This window comes from Acanthochromis polyacanthus, chromosome 8 (genome assembly GCF_021347895.1).
Source record: "Acanthochromis polyacanthus isolate Apoly-LR-REF ecotype Palm Island chromosome 8, KAUST_Apoly_ChrSc, whole genome shotgun sequence".
Taxonomy (NCBI): Eukaryota; Metazoa; Chordata; class Actinopteri; family Pomacentridae; genus Acanthochromis; species Acanthochromis polyacanthus.
Window position 1 is genome coordinate 32,884,251 of NC_067120.1, and position 13,024 is coordinate 32,897,274.

At 39.5% G+C, this 13,024-nt stretch overlaps 1 protein-coding gene across 1 annotated transcript in view; it reads right to left on the reverse strand.

The window, feature by feature from the left end:
- Positions 1-730: 730 nt before the first annotated feature.
- lonp2 (lon peptidase 2, peroxisomal) overlaps positions 731-13,024 on the reverse strand; it is a 30,022-nt gene continuing 17,728 nt past the window's right edge. The window contains exons 13-17 of the mRNA XM_051952194.1: positions 11,809-11,948; positions 4,837-4,922; positions 4,129-4,336; positions 2,378-2,568; positions 731-1,825 (exon numbers count right to left, since the gene is read on the reverse strand). Of these exons, the coding sequence (XP_051808154.1) occupies positions 1,595-1,825; positions 2,378-2,568; positions 4,129-4,336; positions 4,837-4,922; positions 11,809-11,948 (856 nt within the window). The 3' untranslated portion in view covers positions 731-1,594. The remainder of the gene's footprint in view (positions 1,826-2,377; positions 2,569-4,128; positions 4,337-4,836; positions 4,923-11,808; positions 11,949-13,024) is intronic.

A 13,024-nucleotide genomic window follows, 5' to 3' on the forward strand; every position in this document is an offset into this window, starting at 1 on the left:
GTTCACTGTGTATTGGGTAGTACTCATTTTGATTAGTACACAGAACCATATGATTTTTCTGGTTTACAGCTGAGAACTAGTTGCTAAAAGTACAGAATATTGTTTCTTTTTTTTAGGTGTGATAACTGTCAGTAAACATTCTAAGAAGTGGAAATTGACAGGGATGTAAATAGTGCAGTTCTTAGACAATATTAGTCACTTAATTGCCCTCAGGATGCTGTCGTTGAGCTTACCAGTTTTACATAACAGGCAGATGCTGCAGCTGATGATGCTGTAATTCACATAAACAAGGAAACAAGTCCATCATAATTTGACTCTTAACAGTCCAAAATGAAAAGGTCATATACAGCTTTCCTATTGGGTTAAAGAGCCAAAAAAAAAACACATGAAAAATACTTTGTGAAAGCGAGAGGTCGGTTGCAGCTTTCATTTTTTTCTTACAACCTTTTGGTACCCTCCTGTGCCGCCCCCCCCAAAAAAAATGTATCTGGATCCGCCCGTGCACATTATTCTTAAGAAAGTTGTCTTACTTGTGTTTATTCTACTGCTAACTGATGTAGCATCACTGTATTAAATTTTAGCATTTTAGCCAACAAGCTCATTCGACAAAAAGTTCTGCTACTTAATCATCTTCTTCATGTTTTCATTTTTTTGTTTCCTCTGATCTCAGCAGAACTAAAACATTAAATGTGTGTGCGAAGTCAAAATAAAAGAAATGGGACGATGAAAATGCATGTTAGACTAAAATAGGTTTATTTTATCAAGCGATCGCAGGTTCAAAGTGAACTAAAAAGCCTTACAAGTGCAATTCCATCTTAATAATTTAATTAATTACATTATACAGTTAAATCTCTCGTGCGTCTGATCACCTTTTACTGCATTGTGACAATTTTTGAGCTCCTCATTTGACCATTATGTTAGATTCTGCGTAAATTAACAGACTTGGTTAAAGAAAGTTGATCTAGACTTCTTGAATTGAAGGTGTTAGACGCTGTAAGAAACATGTTGCCAAACTAGCTAGCTGTCTAAAAGTTGCACAAATAAATGATTCGAAAATCTGTAAGTTACAGAAATTAGCTGAACATCCGCTAACTAGCTGAAATCTGAATTCAATCTCATCCATCTTCACGTACACAAACCCTTTTAATTATTCAGTTTTTCAGGCTAAATCCTTCAGTGATGCTCTGCAGAATCAATTAACTCACCTCCACATTACCAGAGGATGCTTCAGCGCTGCGAATACAGTTTATACGTGTAAGAAAAGTGCAGAAAAAAACTGCACAAAAAAGGCCACAGTGTGTGATCGACATGAGCTGTAAGTGGCTGTGTAGTGTTAATATGCATCATTAAACAGGCTGCTGTTGCTTCATATAACATGTAGTCATTCGATGCTAAATAATAGCTTCTTTAGCTCAGATTAGCTGTTAAATTTTGAAAATGTAAACCTTAAGGACCTTAAGGTAAAGACTGAGTATCCCTGCCTCTGCATACAAGGTCAAACATGTCCAAGCCTAAAGACCATATCCTCTCTCTCTCGTTAGCGCTACCTGTTAACACTGTCTGAACTTTATGTTTCCACCGCTGTGTGTTTTCGCTACAGTTTGCTGCTGAGCTGAGGGTGTGAATGTGAGCTGCTCGTCCCTGGAAACCCGCCATCGAAGGAGGCGTTCAGGACCTCGTCCAGGTTCGAGGCCATGACGAAGTCCAGGTCGGCTCGGACGTTGGCCGGAAGCTCCTCCAGGTCCTTCTCGTTGCGTTTCGGGAGGATGACTCTCTTCACTCCGGCCCGGTGAGCCGCCAGAACCTTGTCCTTGATCCCACCGACCTGCAGAGGACAGAAAGACGCAGTCGGCCAAAATCGACTCAGTTGGTCCTTGTGTCATTTCTGACCTTCCCGGAAAATTTCTTACAAATCCTTTGGTCCGTTTTTGAGTAATGTTGCTAACAGACAGACAGACAGACAAACATACGTCGATCATCACATAACTCCACCTCGTTTCTTGGCGGAGTAATAATATAGCATAATAATACTCTGGTTATGTAGCACCATTAAGAACAGGGTCAAAACGTGCAAACACAGAGATGATCAAGTAAAACATGAGGAGACGAGGCAGAGCAGTCAAATAAAATAAATAGTAAAAATGATAATAAGTTAAACAATTAGCTGGATTAGGACGGTTATCACACAAAGGAGCTGGGCAGTTTGGGGTCACCCAGGACATTTCATGTTTTCCATTAAAAATCAGCCATTTCCAGATTGAATAATCATTTACCACATTAACAATGTCTAGACTGTATTTCTGATGAATTTAATGTTATCTTCACTTCAAAAAATGCGTTTCTTTCACAAATAAGGACATTTTTAAGTGGAACTCACCGGCAGCACCAGTCCTCTCAGTGTGATCTCTCCTGTCATGGCGACGTCTGATCTGACCAGTCGGCCGCTAAACAAGGAAGCCAGGCAGGTTACTATGGTAACGCCGGCAGAGGGACCGTCCTTGGTGACGGCTCCGGCAGGGAAATGGAGGTGGATGTCTGTTCCCTCTAAAGGATCCCGACCCCCGACCACTGATCAAACACACAAATGTACACTTCAGAGTCTTTATTACAGCTTAGTTATTAGTCTTATTGTACTTTCCTATTTCTTGTCTTCTTCCATGTCACATTTGTTTCCTGCTGAAGAATATTACACCTGAAACCTCTGAACCCAAAGGACTTTATGTGTCATTTTATTTCACTCCAGTCCCATTTTTACTCACTGTAGGCTCATTTTTACTTCAGTGTAAAATCCTGCACCTCTATGGAAACAGAACAACCAGGATTAGAAGTAGAGAGAATGAAAAATGTCTTTCCCCAGTGAGGGATCAATAAAGCCTATCTGATCTTATCTCTAACCCTCTGAACTCCAAAACTGACTGGCAAGTTATTTTTTTAAAAAATACAGCCAAAATGATGCTATTTTTCAGAGCCAGAAATTGTAAAAACTGAAAGAATTACTGTGCTTTGAACTTTATGAAGTTCCTTGAACTACTCATCTGTAAACTGTGCTTTCACACAAGGTGCTATCTTGTCAAAATCACTTATTCCAGCCAAAAATAAAAAAACACAAACATCTCTGGAGAACTTCTTTAAAAAGCGGGAGAGGCTGAGACAGGAGTAAGTAAGAAGCAAATACATATTTAGCAATAAAAAGTAATTGTATTTGTGTAGGACACTTTTTAAATAAAAACAAAGAATGATTATTATCTGTTTTGTGTGGGATGACTGGTCCACAGAAAACTGTCTTGCTTGAAACTGGTTGATGGTGCAAAAAAGTTTGGAGATCACTACTGTTTTTCTGCTATGTATGTATTATTGTTTATAAATGGCAGCATTCTGAAGAAGCAGAATGAGTAGATTTACAGTCGCTGTATGAGCAGAAGGGGTGGGATTAGATAAGCTTTGACTTCTTCCCACTCCTTTTTAAACAACTTATTCATTGTCTTTTGTTGCTTTCTTTTTGTGTTGAAATGTTCAAAATAAACTTTCAAAAACAAACAAAACACATTTTGTTTAAAAATGTGCAAAAAAAAACAACATAATTTGTGCTAACCACATTTTGCAAAAACTAAAAAAATTATGCGCTTCTTGGCACAACCCAGAAGCTCTTAGTGACTGTGCTGCAATCAAAGGTCACGTGACAAAAATTCAGAAACTATTCGGCTGAACTGCAGGCAGTGTTTGCACAGAACAGATAGGAGACAAGTGTGAACAAATGCAAGTAGTAAAATATCTATAGTAGGTAGAATCACAGTTTTTTTTTTGCAGTATTAGTGGCACTTGTCCATGTTGAGTCCAGGTTTTTCAAATTTCTGTAGATTAATTAATCAAAGACATTTTTTTGGTTCTTTTTGATGATTTATGGCATAATAACTCTTTAATTCTCTCTACTTCTAGCCATGGTTGTGCTGTTTCCATAGAGCTGCAGGACACACATGGAAAATGTGACCAGAGCATTAAAAAAAACTGCCAGAAAATGCTTTTGGGTTCAGAGGGTTATAATATTATCTAGAAGCTCCCACAGTTCATATGAGTTATGGAAGATCACGCACAGAATGAAGATATATGCACATCTGGATGTGAACTCACTGTTGGTGAGCTGATAGGTTTTAGCGTTCGCTCTCAGCCAGCTGATGGCCAAATGAGCGGATTCCTTCATAACGTCTCCCAGCTGACCCGTCAGAGTGAGCTGACCTTCCCCCTCCGTCCGACTGGCCTCCACGAACATGATCTCCCCGCCGAGCGGCGTCCAGGCCAGGCCCAGAGCGACGCCGGGCAGGGTGAGCCGCTCGGACACCTTCCAACACGCACAAAGAAAAACATGTGTAATGCTGCGTTTGGAGGAACAATCACAGAGAGACTCCAGGGAGGAGGTTTTGTAATATCACAAATTTGGCACTGGATGTGAAAAACAAGGTCAACCTGACCTGGACAGATGAACAGAGGGAGAGAACACGCATTGGTAAAACAAGTTCAGAGGGAGAATGGATTACAGAGCGATGAAGTAGGGAAGATATCAGAAAAAACACAATGTTTCTTCACATCATTCTGACTGGTGACACCTGCGTTCCCCTACTGTGCTTTCAGCCATTCAGACTTTATGAACAGCAGGCTTCCTTTTTATTCATGAGCTCTGATAGAAATCTCTGAGGCCCTGCAAATTCAGGCAGTCGTCCTGCATGTGTTCCTGTAATTTACTGCTTCTTTGGCGCCTCGCTACACCGTGTACAAAGCTAATTCTCCAGAGAGGCTGCTCTGAATGTGAGCTCCACCCAGACTCTTCCTCTCTTTGCTCACCTCCATTTCAAACAGCGGAGGGCCCAGGATGTCTTTGAGGGCGACGTGGTCGATCACTATGGGCATCTCCGGGGGCGCCGCCTTGTCTGGAAACACACAAACATCATCACAACATCTGTTTAAGCAGGTACAAATTCATGTTGTTACTGAGAGGCCATACGGGAGGAGTCAGACGGCTAAAAACCAGATTAAAGCAAGAACCTCTCTCATTTCCATCCATGTTTTCATTAAAGCTGCTGTCCGGAGTTTGAATCGCAGCGTCTCCCAAAACACTGGTGGTCCCACCCCCTCCCTCTGATTTCGCCCCTTTATTTGTGCACGCGTGCAGTACATGAGAGGAGTGCCCGGAGTGCTGCAGCATCTTGCCTGTTTTGCTGTTTTCCCCTCTTCTACATTTAGTACATTTAGTAAATAATAAAGGAATTACGTTAGAATGCTGTATTGAGTCTAACTTGTCCTAATACCAAAATAACATGAATCTGCTAGGACGAACGAGTAAAGTTTCAATATGTGATTACACTCGTGTATCCCTCTCGATGACGTTGTTTATCAAACTTAGTGCATTTACGCGTGTATATGTGTTACATTGTTTATTTATTTCTATCTAGAGTTCAGAATTGCATGACTCCTCTGACGAAGAGTATGTCCCAGACGCCCCAACATCTTCCTCCAGAGGTCGGGCATCTAAACGAAGCCGTCAGGCGGGCTATGGAGGCCGTGGTCGGGGAGCGAGCCAAAAAACGTCCTGCAGTCTCTTGGCCTGACAAGCCGTGGGATTGGTAACTTTTCTGGAAGTTGCTGATCCCTGATGCTCTCTCCTCCACATGCAAAACAAATGTGCGCGCGGTTGCGTAGTGCGTAGCTCGCCCACCTCTGCATGGGCTTGCTTGCTGTGCGCGTAACCGTTGATTGACAGCATGACAAAGCTGAAGCTCAAACTTGATTGGTCGGCAGCAACCGGCGCTTTTTGGAATAACATGGGGGTCTATGAGAGGAAGGCGGAGCTCAGGAATAAATTTTCATATCGCGTTATACTAACTTTATATTATAGTATCGAACTAGACTAACACATTTAAGCTTTGTTAAACAATGATACATAGATTGAAAACAAACGGAAACTCCGGACAGCAGCTTTAATCAGGTGACTGCAGATTGTGGGAATAATCTCATTACTGAAAGTGAACATAAACACACTGCATCCTGCAAACATCTGCAGACTTTTTAGAGAGAAAACTGTGGAAGTAAGACCTGAGAGCAGGGGTGTCAAACATGTGGCCCACGGGAGGACACTAACTGCAATTTGTAAATTTGTAAAAGTATAAATTTGAAATTATTTCCAGACCTCGACAAGTTGTCTTGATCGTAAATTAAAATACTTGATTGTTCAGTGTTCTTTTGTCATTTTGGGTCTCATTTTTGTAATATTTTGTCTTGTTCTTGTTGTTTTTTGTCTGACTTTTGTCATTTGTCTCATGTTTTTGTTGTTTTGTGTTTCCTTTTTGTCTTGCTTGTGTTTTTTGTCTTATATATGTCATTTTGGGTTTCACATTATTCATTGTTTTGTGTGTCACTTTTGCCGTTTTGTGTTTTTTGTCTTTCTTGTGTTATTTTTTGCTGTTTTGTCTTTCGCTTTTGTAATTTTTTGCTTCATTTGTGTCATTTAGTTTCTCTTTTAATGGCACAGAGCTGCAGGATTTAGTGATTGGAAGCAGCAGAAAAACTCTGACTTTATTTTCATGGTTTTTCCAATTGAATTTTGGTGTTAAAAGCAGAAGAAGAACTTCAACTGTTTTATTCACTAAACCTCTAATATCTCGCAGTAAATATACTGTCAAAGTCCTGCATTAATGTTCAACTCAAATGCCAAGAGTGAAAGAGGAATTATCAGCCCAATGTTCTGACATTTACGTAAAATCTGTTCAAGGTGGAGCTTTTAATTCTGACATGTTTGATGGTTTAATAAAGCACAATACATATCATTTCATTTTATGAGTAAAACCTTTGACAGTGTCCATAGTGATCTGATCATTGTACCAACACAACATTAGTGTCTATATACACCACTGTTCAAACGTTTGGGGTCACTTAGAAATGTCGTCATTTCCGGAAAGAAAAACCTTTTTCGTTCAATGAACATTCAATTAATCAGAAATACAGTCTAGACATTGATAACGTCATAAATAACTATTCTAGGTGGAAATGGCTGGATTATTTTTTGGCCATTTTTAGCTTCATTTGATAGTGTTTAGTAGAGAGGCAGACAGGAAAGTAGGTAGAAGGATGGGGGGGAAGACCTGCAACAAAAGGCCATGAGCTGGAATCAAACCCAGGCTGCTGCATCAGGGACTATAGCTCCCTGCTAAACAAGTTGAGCTATCTGGGTGTCCAAAATGGCTGATTTTTAATGAAATACCTCCATAGGGGTACAGAGGAACATTTCCAGCAACCATCACTCCTGTGTTCTAATGCTACATTGTGTTAGCTAATGGTCTTGAAAGGCTAACTGATGATTAGAAAACCCTCGTGCAGTTATGTTAGCACATGAATAAAAGTGTGAGTTTTCATGGAGAACATGCAGTTGCCTGGGTGACCCCAAACTTTTGAACAGCAGTAAATATTGCATTTTAATTTTAATACTGTATGTAAACAATCTTGTTCTGTTCTTCATTCTTTTTGTTGCTTTTTTTTCTCTTAAAAAAACAAAATAAACAAAAAAAAAGCAATGAAAATGTGTCGATAAAAAACAATGTTAAAGCACTGGATCAGTAAGCAGTATCAGTGAAAGTAGTGTTAGCCATTCCTAGTTAACACTAACATTATGCAAAGACCAAACAGGCTACAAAAACACCTTTTGAAAAAAGCATAAAATACATGCAGAAGAACACACATCTTTTGCATGCATATGGTTGTGTTGGTGGCGTCTGTTACCTGGCAACACAGAGGCCTTTATCGTACACAAAACAAATGCTGAGACCTTCTGTTTATCCTCCATTTTTCTTCCTTCTGTTTTCCGCTTCTTGCGTCTCTCATTAAACCACTGTGACTAATTTCAGTCTAATTTTAGTTGCGTGTTTCTAGCTCGCTGTGGTGGGATTCAACTGCTGCAGTTTTAGTCTGTGGTCTAACAAATGTTTCAGCTAATCTGCTGCCTAATAAGAAAAACCTGGAGATGCATTTTAATCTCCTGGAAATCCTGCAACTCAGTGTGACTAATATCCAAATCAAACCAGCAGGAGACTGTGTAGAAATGAGCTCTGGACAGGGTTTATTTTCCAATAAACACCAGCTGGCTGCTGAATGGCTTCACGTTGTACTTTGAAGGAGACCACAGACATCCTGCAGCTGACAGTAAATATTGTTTTCAACTGGCATTATGTGACAGAACACAACCTGAAGGCAAATCTCACACATCAGTCAGAATAATGTGACTTTATAAACCAACATTCACTAAACTGCTTTGTTGAATATTTGCTTGAAGCTGATTTAAACCAGTGCAGAGTCTGGTTTAGTTAACAAATTTCAAATTACACCTGGAGCCACACAGTTGTTGGTCTGATATGGCACAAACCCACAGAGGTTTTTACTCTGTGATTGGCAGTCTACTCTTTTAGCCAGCCCTGCTTTAGTGTCTTAATTGCTGGTGATGTTGGACCCATCATTTCTGGGTCTATTGTCCAATTCAGTCCAGTGTTTTTGTCTTTATTTTGTAAAACATTTGATCAGTTAAAGCTGTTTTAATCTGATTTGAAACTTAAGAATGTGCATCTGGAAAGTTATTGTGTATTTTTCCTTTGTAAAATTATAATTTTGACGTGTTTTGTCTGAGCTGATTCATTACAGGCCCACTTTTTGGGGATTTTTATGGCTTGTTATTTTAGATTTAATTCAAGGTGAGCCTGATCTTTGCAGAACTCATCACCAGTGATGCCTGCACAGTACTGCTCAGTTTTCTATCTGACTTTATCAGACTTGCTCTGATGTCGCTCTGATGTAGGCTGTAGTTTTCTAAGCCTCAAAGCATGATGGGAAAACACTGACCTCCTACCTGAACTAACAGCTGAATGATTTAGACGCATTTGAAATGAACTGCACCTTACATGGAAAGTATCCCAGAGCAGACGGCTTGTCGAGTCTTCAGTTTGCACAGAAAGACACTGTTTCCAGTGCATATATGAGTTTGCCAACAGTCTGGACAGGTCAGCCTTTTAAAATACTTACCTGCCCCTCGTAAACTACATAAATACCCTATCACTAATAGTCAAATACAGGACAACAGCTTTTATTATTGATCCGTCTGATATTCAGACTATCAAGGCTGACACATCTGTACAGGTGTTAGTTTAACAATCCTCACATCCCTTACTAGAAGCTTGGATACTTACAGAATTAAATCAGCCCAGCATTAATGTACTAGAACTACATATTGTCTAATTTATCATGTGTAATCTGGATGTATTCAGCCTCAACCAAAAGGTTTTTTCCTCCAAAATAAATTAAGTGTGATCAACTGTGACATTATTAATTTAAATGCTCCGCTCAGTGAAAACAGCTCATGTAGGTGATGAAGAAAACACCAGATCTTTTTCTACAGATACTTACCATCACGTGTCAGTCCATTTCCAATGGTTATCCACATTTCTTTGATCTTTTATTATGCGCTACTCTCTGCCAGACCACCCTCTTATCTTTTGTTGTCAAACCTTTGCTATTTGCAAATGTTCAGCAGACTTCTTGATTCAGTTACCCTTTTGTTCTGTTCTGTCATTGACAACCAATACGCAAATTAACCACTATTCACCCTAGTAGCTACACCCAGCCTCCTGCCTGCCCTTTGATCCGTCCTCTGACATTCCTATTAATGTGCACCCTGAAAACGCTCTGGGTCGACTCACCTTTGCAGACCCATACTCTGTGTTGGTAAATCTACCGTATCACTGGAAATAACAATAAAACACAAAACTACAGCAAACTTCAAAGGACTAAGAGAGGCATTTCTTCAACATAGGTAAAGTCACTCAGTTTCAATTTAGGTAAATCTGACATTAGCACACATTATTTCACACTTTTCAAAGTCTTTTTTGGCTGCACTGCTATCTGAGCTGCACTGTAGCCTGCATGTGAGGCGTTTAGGGAACATCAGTGAATTGTAGTGTCTATTGATAAGCAGATGGTCAGCAGGAGACAATTTAATTTAGATTTTGCCTCTAGACATGCACTGGTTTTAAGTGTAGATCATTTTAAGGCTTACCTTAAAGTAAAAGACTGAAAGATGTGTACATTAGCAGAAATGTGGCAAAATTATTTGGCCCAAAAACCAATAAATAACTCATAATAATAGCAATAATGTGATCTCATTATTGATCAAAACAATCCTGACTGTAATATTGTCCATAATTGTGCAGCTTTAGTTAATGCATGGATGTAATTTGACTACAGTAAGGATGATATTGACCAAAAGCAGAGAATCTGTCAGCAGCATCTTCTACTTGTCATCGCCACGACTCATTACTTTGACCAGTGTCTTCACTCGGACTTTGTCAGAAAGCTTAAAACTTGAGGCTCAATCTTTGAATTATTGCCACTCCTGTGTGCAAGTTACGTTTATTTATAATATATATCCAAATCATGCTTAAGCTGATTAAAGTGAAATAAAAAGCATCTCTCACAGTCACACACACCCTATCACTGTTATTACTCAGCTAACAAGCAAAGCTAGCATAAGGTGAGCTAACAGAAATAGGCTACTGAGGTTACATTTCCTCGCTTTAAAGTGGAACAAATGCAGGATAATGTAGTGACTTAAAGTGTGTGTCCACTAGATAACACACACCGCTTGTGTCATGTGTGTGTTTACCTGCAGCTCATTTGCATAAAGTAGAATCAACTTCTACTGTCTTCAAACATCTAAACTAGCCTTTGGTGAACTAAAACAAGGACAGCATCAGCTGCTGCAGCTTATTCACCTTCAAATGATTTCATAAATATTTTTCGCTTAAGTGTTTTCGAAATAATACAGAAAGTTTGCGGCCGAGCCGCTGTGTTTATCAGACTCATCTGTCGGACTGTAAAGCTGAAAGCGCGGTCACGTGACCACGTAGCGGCCTGCTCGTGACTGTCCGCCATCCGTGCGATTTTCAGATGCGTGCGTTGTCGTGTGGGAAAATCGCATGTAGTGGACAAGTGGCATGTTTTTTTTTTGTTTGTTTTGAGAAACTGTTTTCTCCGTGGCAGTCCTGTTTCATATGATGAATTTACTCTTCCTTTGAAAACACCCCCTCCGCTCTGCCTCCACCTCACTCTATTCAACTACTAGCTCTGCGACATGGCAAGTGACGTATGAATCACGCGACACAACGAATCAATAATGAAATTCGTTGCCAACGCTTTTAATAATCAATTATTATCGATTCGTTGTTGCAGCCCTAATCTGAACCACAAATGCAAATCCAGATCTGAGTAGATAAAAGCTTTGTTGGATTCCTTTGCCAGAGTTACACATTGTCAGCTTTTATAAAACTATTTTGATGCATTATCTGATGCACTCTCCTACAAAACCTACACAGTTATTCTGCAATGATTCTTTCCAAACGGTTATTCACGTCATCTGGTGATTGTTTTCTTTCCAAGAATGGAGTCCACTTGGATTACTAAAACCATATTTTCAGGTGGACGCCTGCATTTACCGGTACTTTGAAATGCAGATATTGGTCTTACACTACAACGTACAGTTTAGTAGGAATAAATTCCTGTTTACAGTAATTACCTTATAAAAGTTGAAAGTATTGTCTGAGTCTCACTAAAACCTTCATGAACATTCCATTCTCTTTAAAACTTTGTTTTTATTAGACAGTGTGGAAAGAGTTACTGTTCTATGTGCAGACATGCAGTTCTGTGCTGACAGATTTAACAACCTGCCTGATCTCACTGCCAGATACAGAAAAAAGAAAACAGACCGACGGATCAGCCTCTCACCTCCCTCCTGCTGCTGCTGGATCTCAGTTGAAGTTTCGGTTTTGGTTAGTCGGTGACCCTCAGCGACCTTCACTGCGACGGCTCGGCAGATGGCACCGATCTTCCTCTCCAGGGATCGTACACCCGCCTCCCGAGTGTATCTAAAGGATGCAAGACAAACCGAACAAAAAAGTCAAGGGGGAGGAGTTAAATCCGCTTATTTCATCATAAGCAGGCATTTTCACAAAATGTGGTGTAGCAAGGCAGGGAGGAAACAGACAGTTTTCAAATTCGAACCTCATAATGAGCTACTGCAACACACACTACTATAAGAAAACTGTCACACAGTGAGATTTGCATAATATGTCCCCTTTAAAATACCCAACTTTACAGCAAAATTAAACTTATTTACGGCCTAGTACAAAAACTGTTTTGGTGTCTATGGCTGATTTGCTCGATCATGACAACTATACAGTGGATTCATTTTGAAATAACTCACTTGTTTAAATTGTATTAAGTCTTAAAGTTTTGCATGACCTGCCTCAGCTCCGCCTTTTTGCTCGCTTTTTAATTAGTGGCTACATTGAGCTTCAAAATTGCTGTTCAGGAATCAGAATCAGTTTTATTTAAAATGCTATCTAGACATATCAAATACTTTCCAAGATAATGATTATTTTTTAACTGAAAAACATTAAAACCTTTACAGAATTGGCACATCAGCCTGTATGTGAGGACAAGCCTAGTTTTTCTGTATTTTTGCCATCTTTCTGAAACCCAACTTATCACACACTTTTGTGCTTTTTATATTTTAAAGACAGTAATCGTTTTGGCCATTTTAAATGAAATACTGACAATAACTTGCCAATATTAGTCCAATTTTCTAAGCCAATAACAAAATAACATTTTGCCAATAATGTAATAAGTTATTACATTATTGGCTTAGCATTAAGAAAGTCTTTGAAAAGGTAATAACAGCAGCCCATAATGTAATACTACATAAACAGGACTGCAGTTTCTTGGAAATAAGTTATTACGCTATTGGCTTTATTATATTTGCAATGGCCAAAATGATTACGTTATTGACAGGTATATTGTTATTGGTTGCTACAAGATCCAACCAGTAAAAAGTGGAAGTATCCCTCACAGGATGAACATCAAGGCTGCTACTACAGCAACAGGACTGGATCGTTGTCGAGATGCTGGAAAGAGCAGAAGCCTCTCCGTGTTTGCACATTTC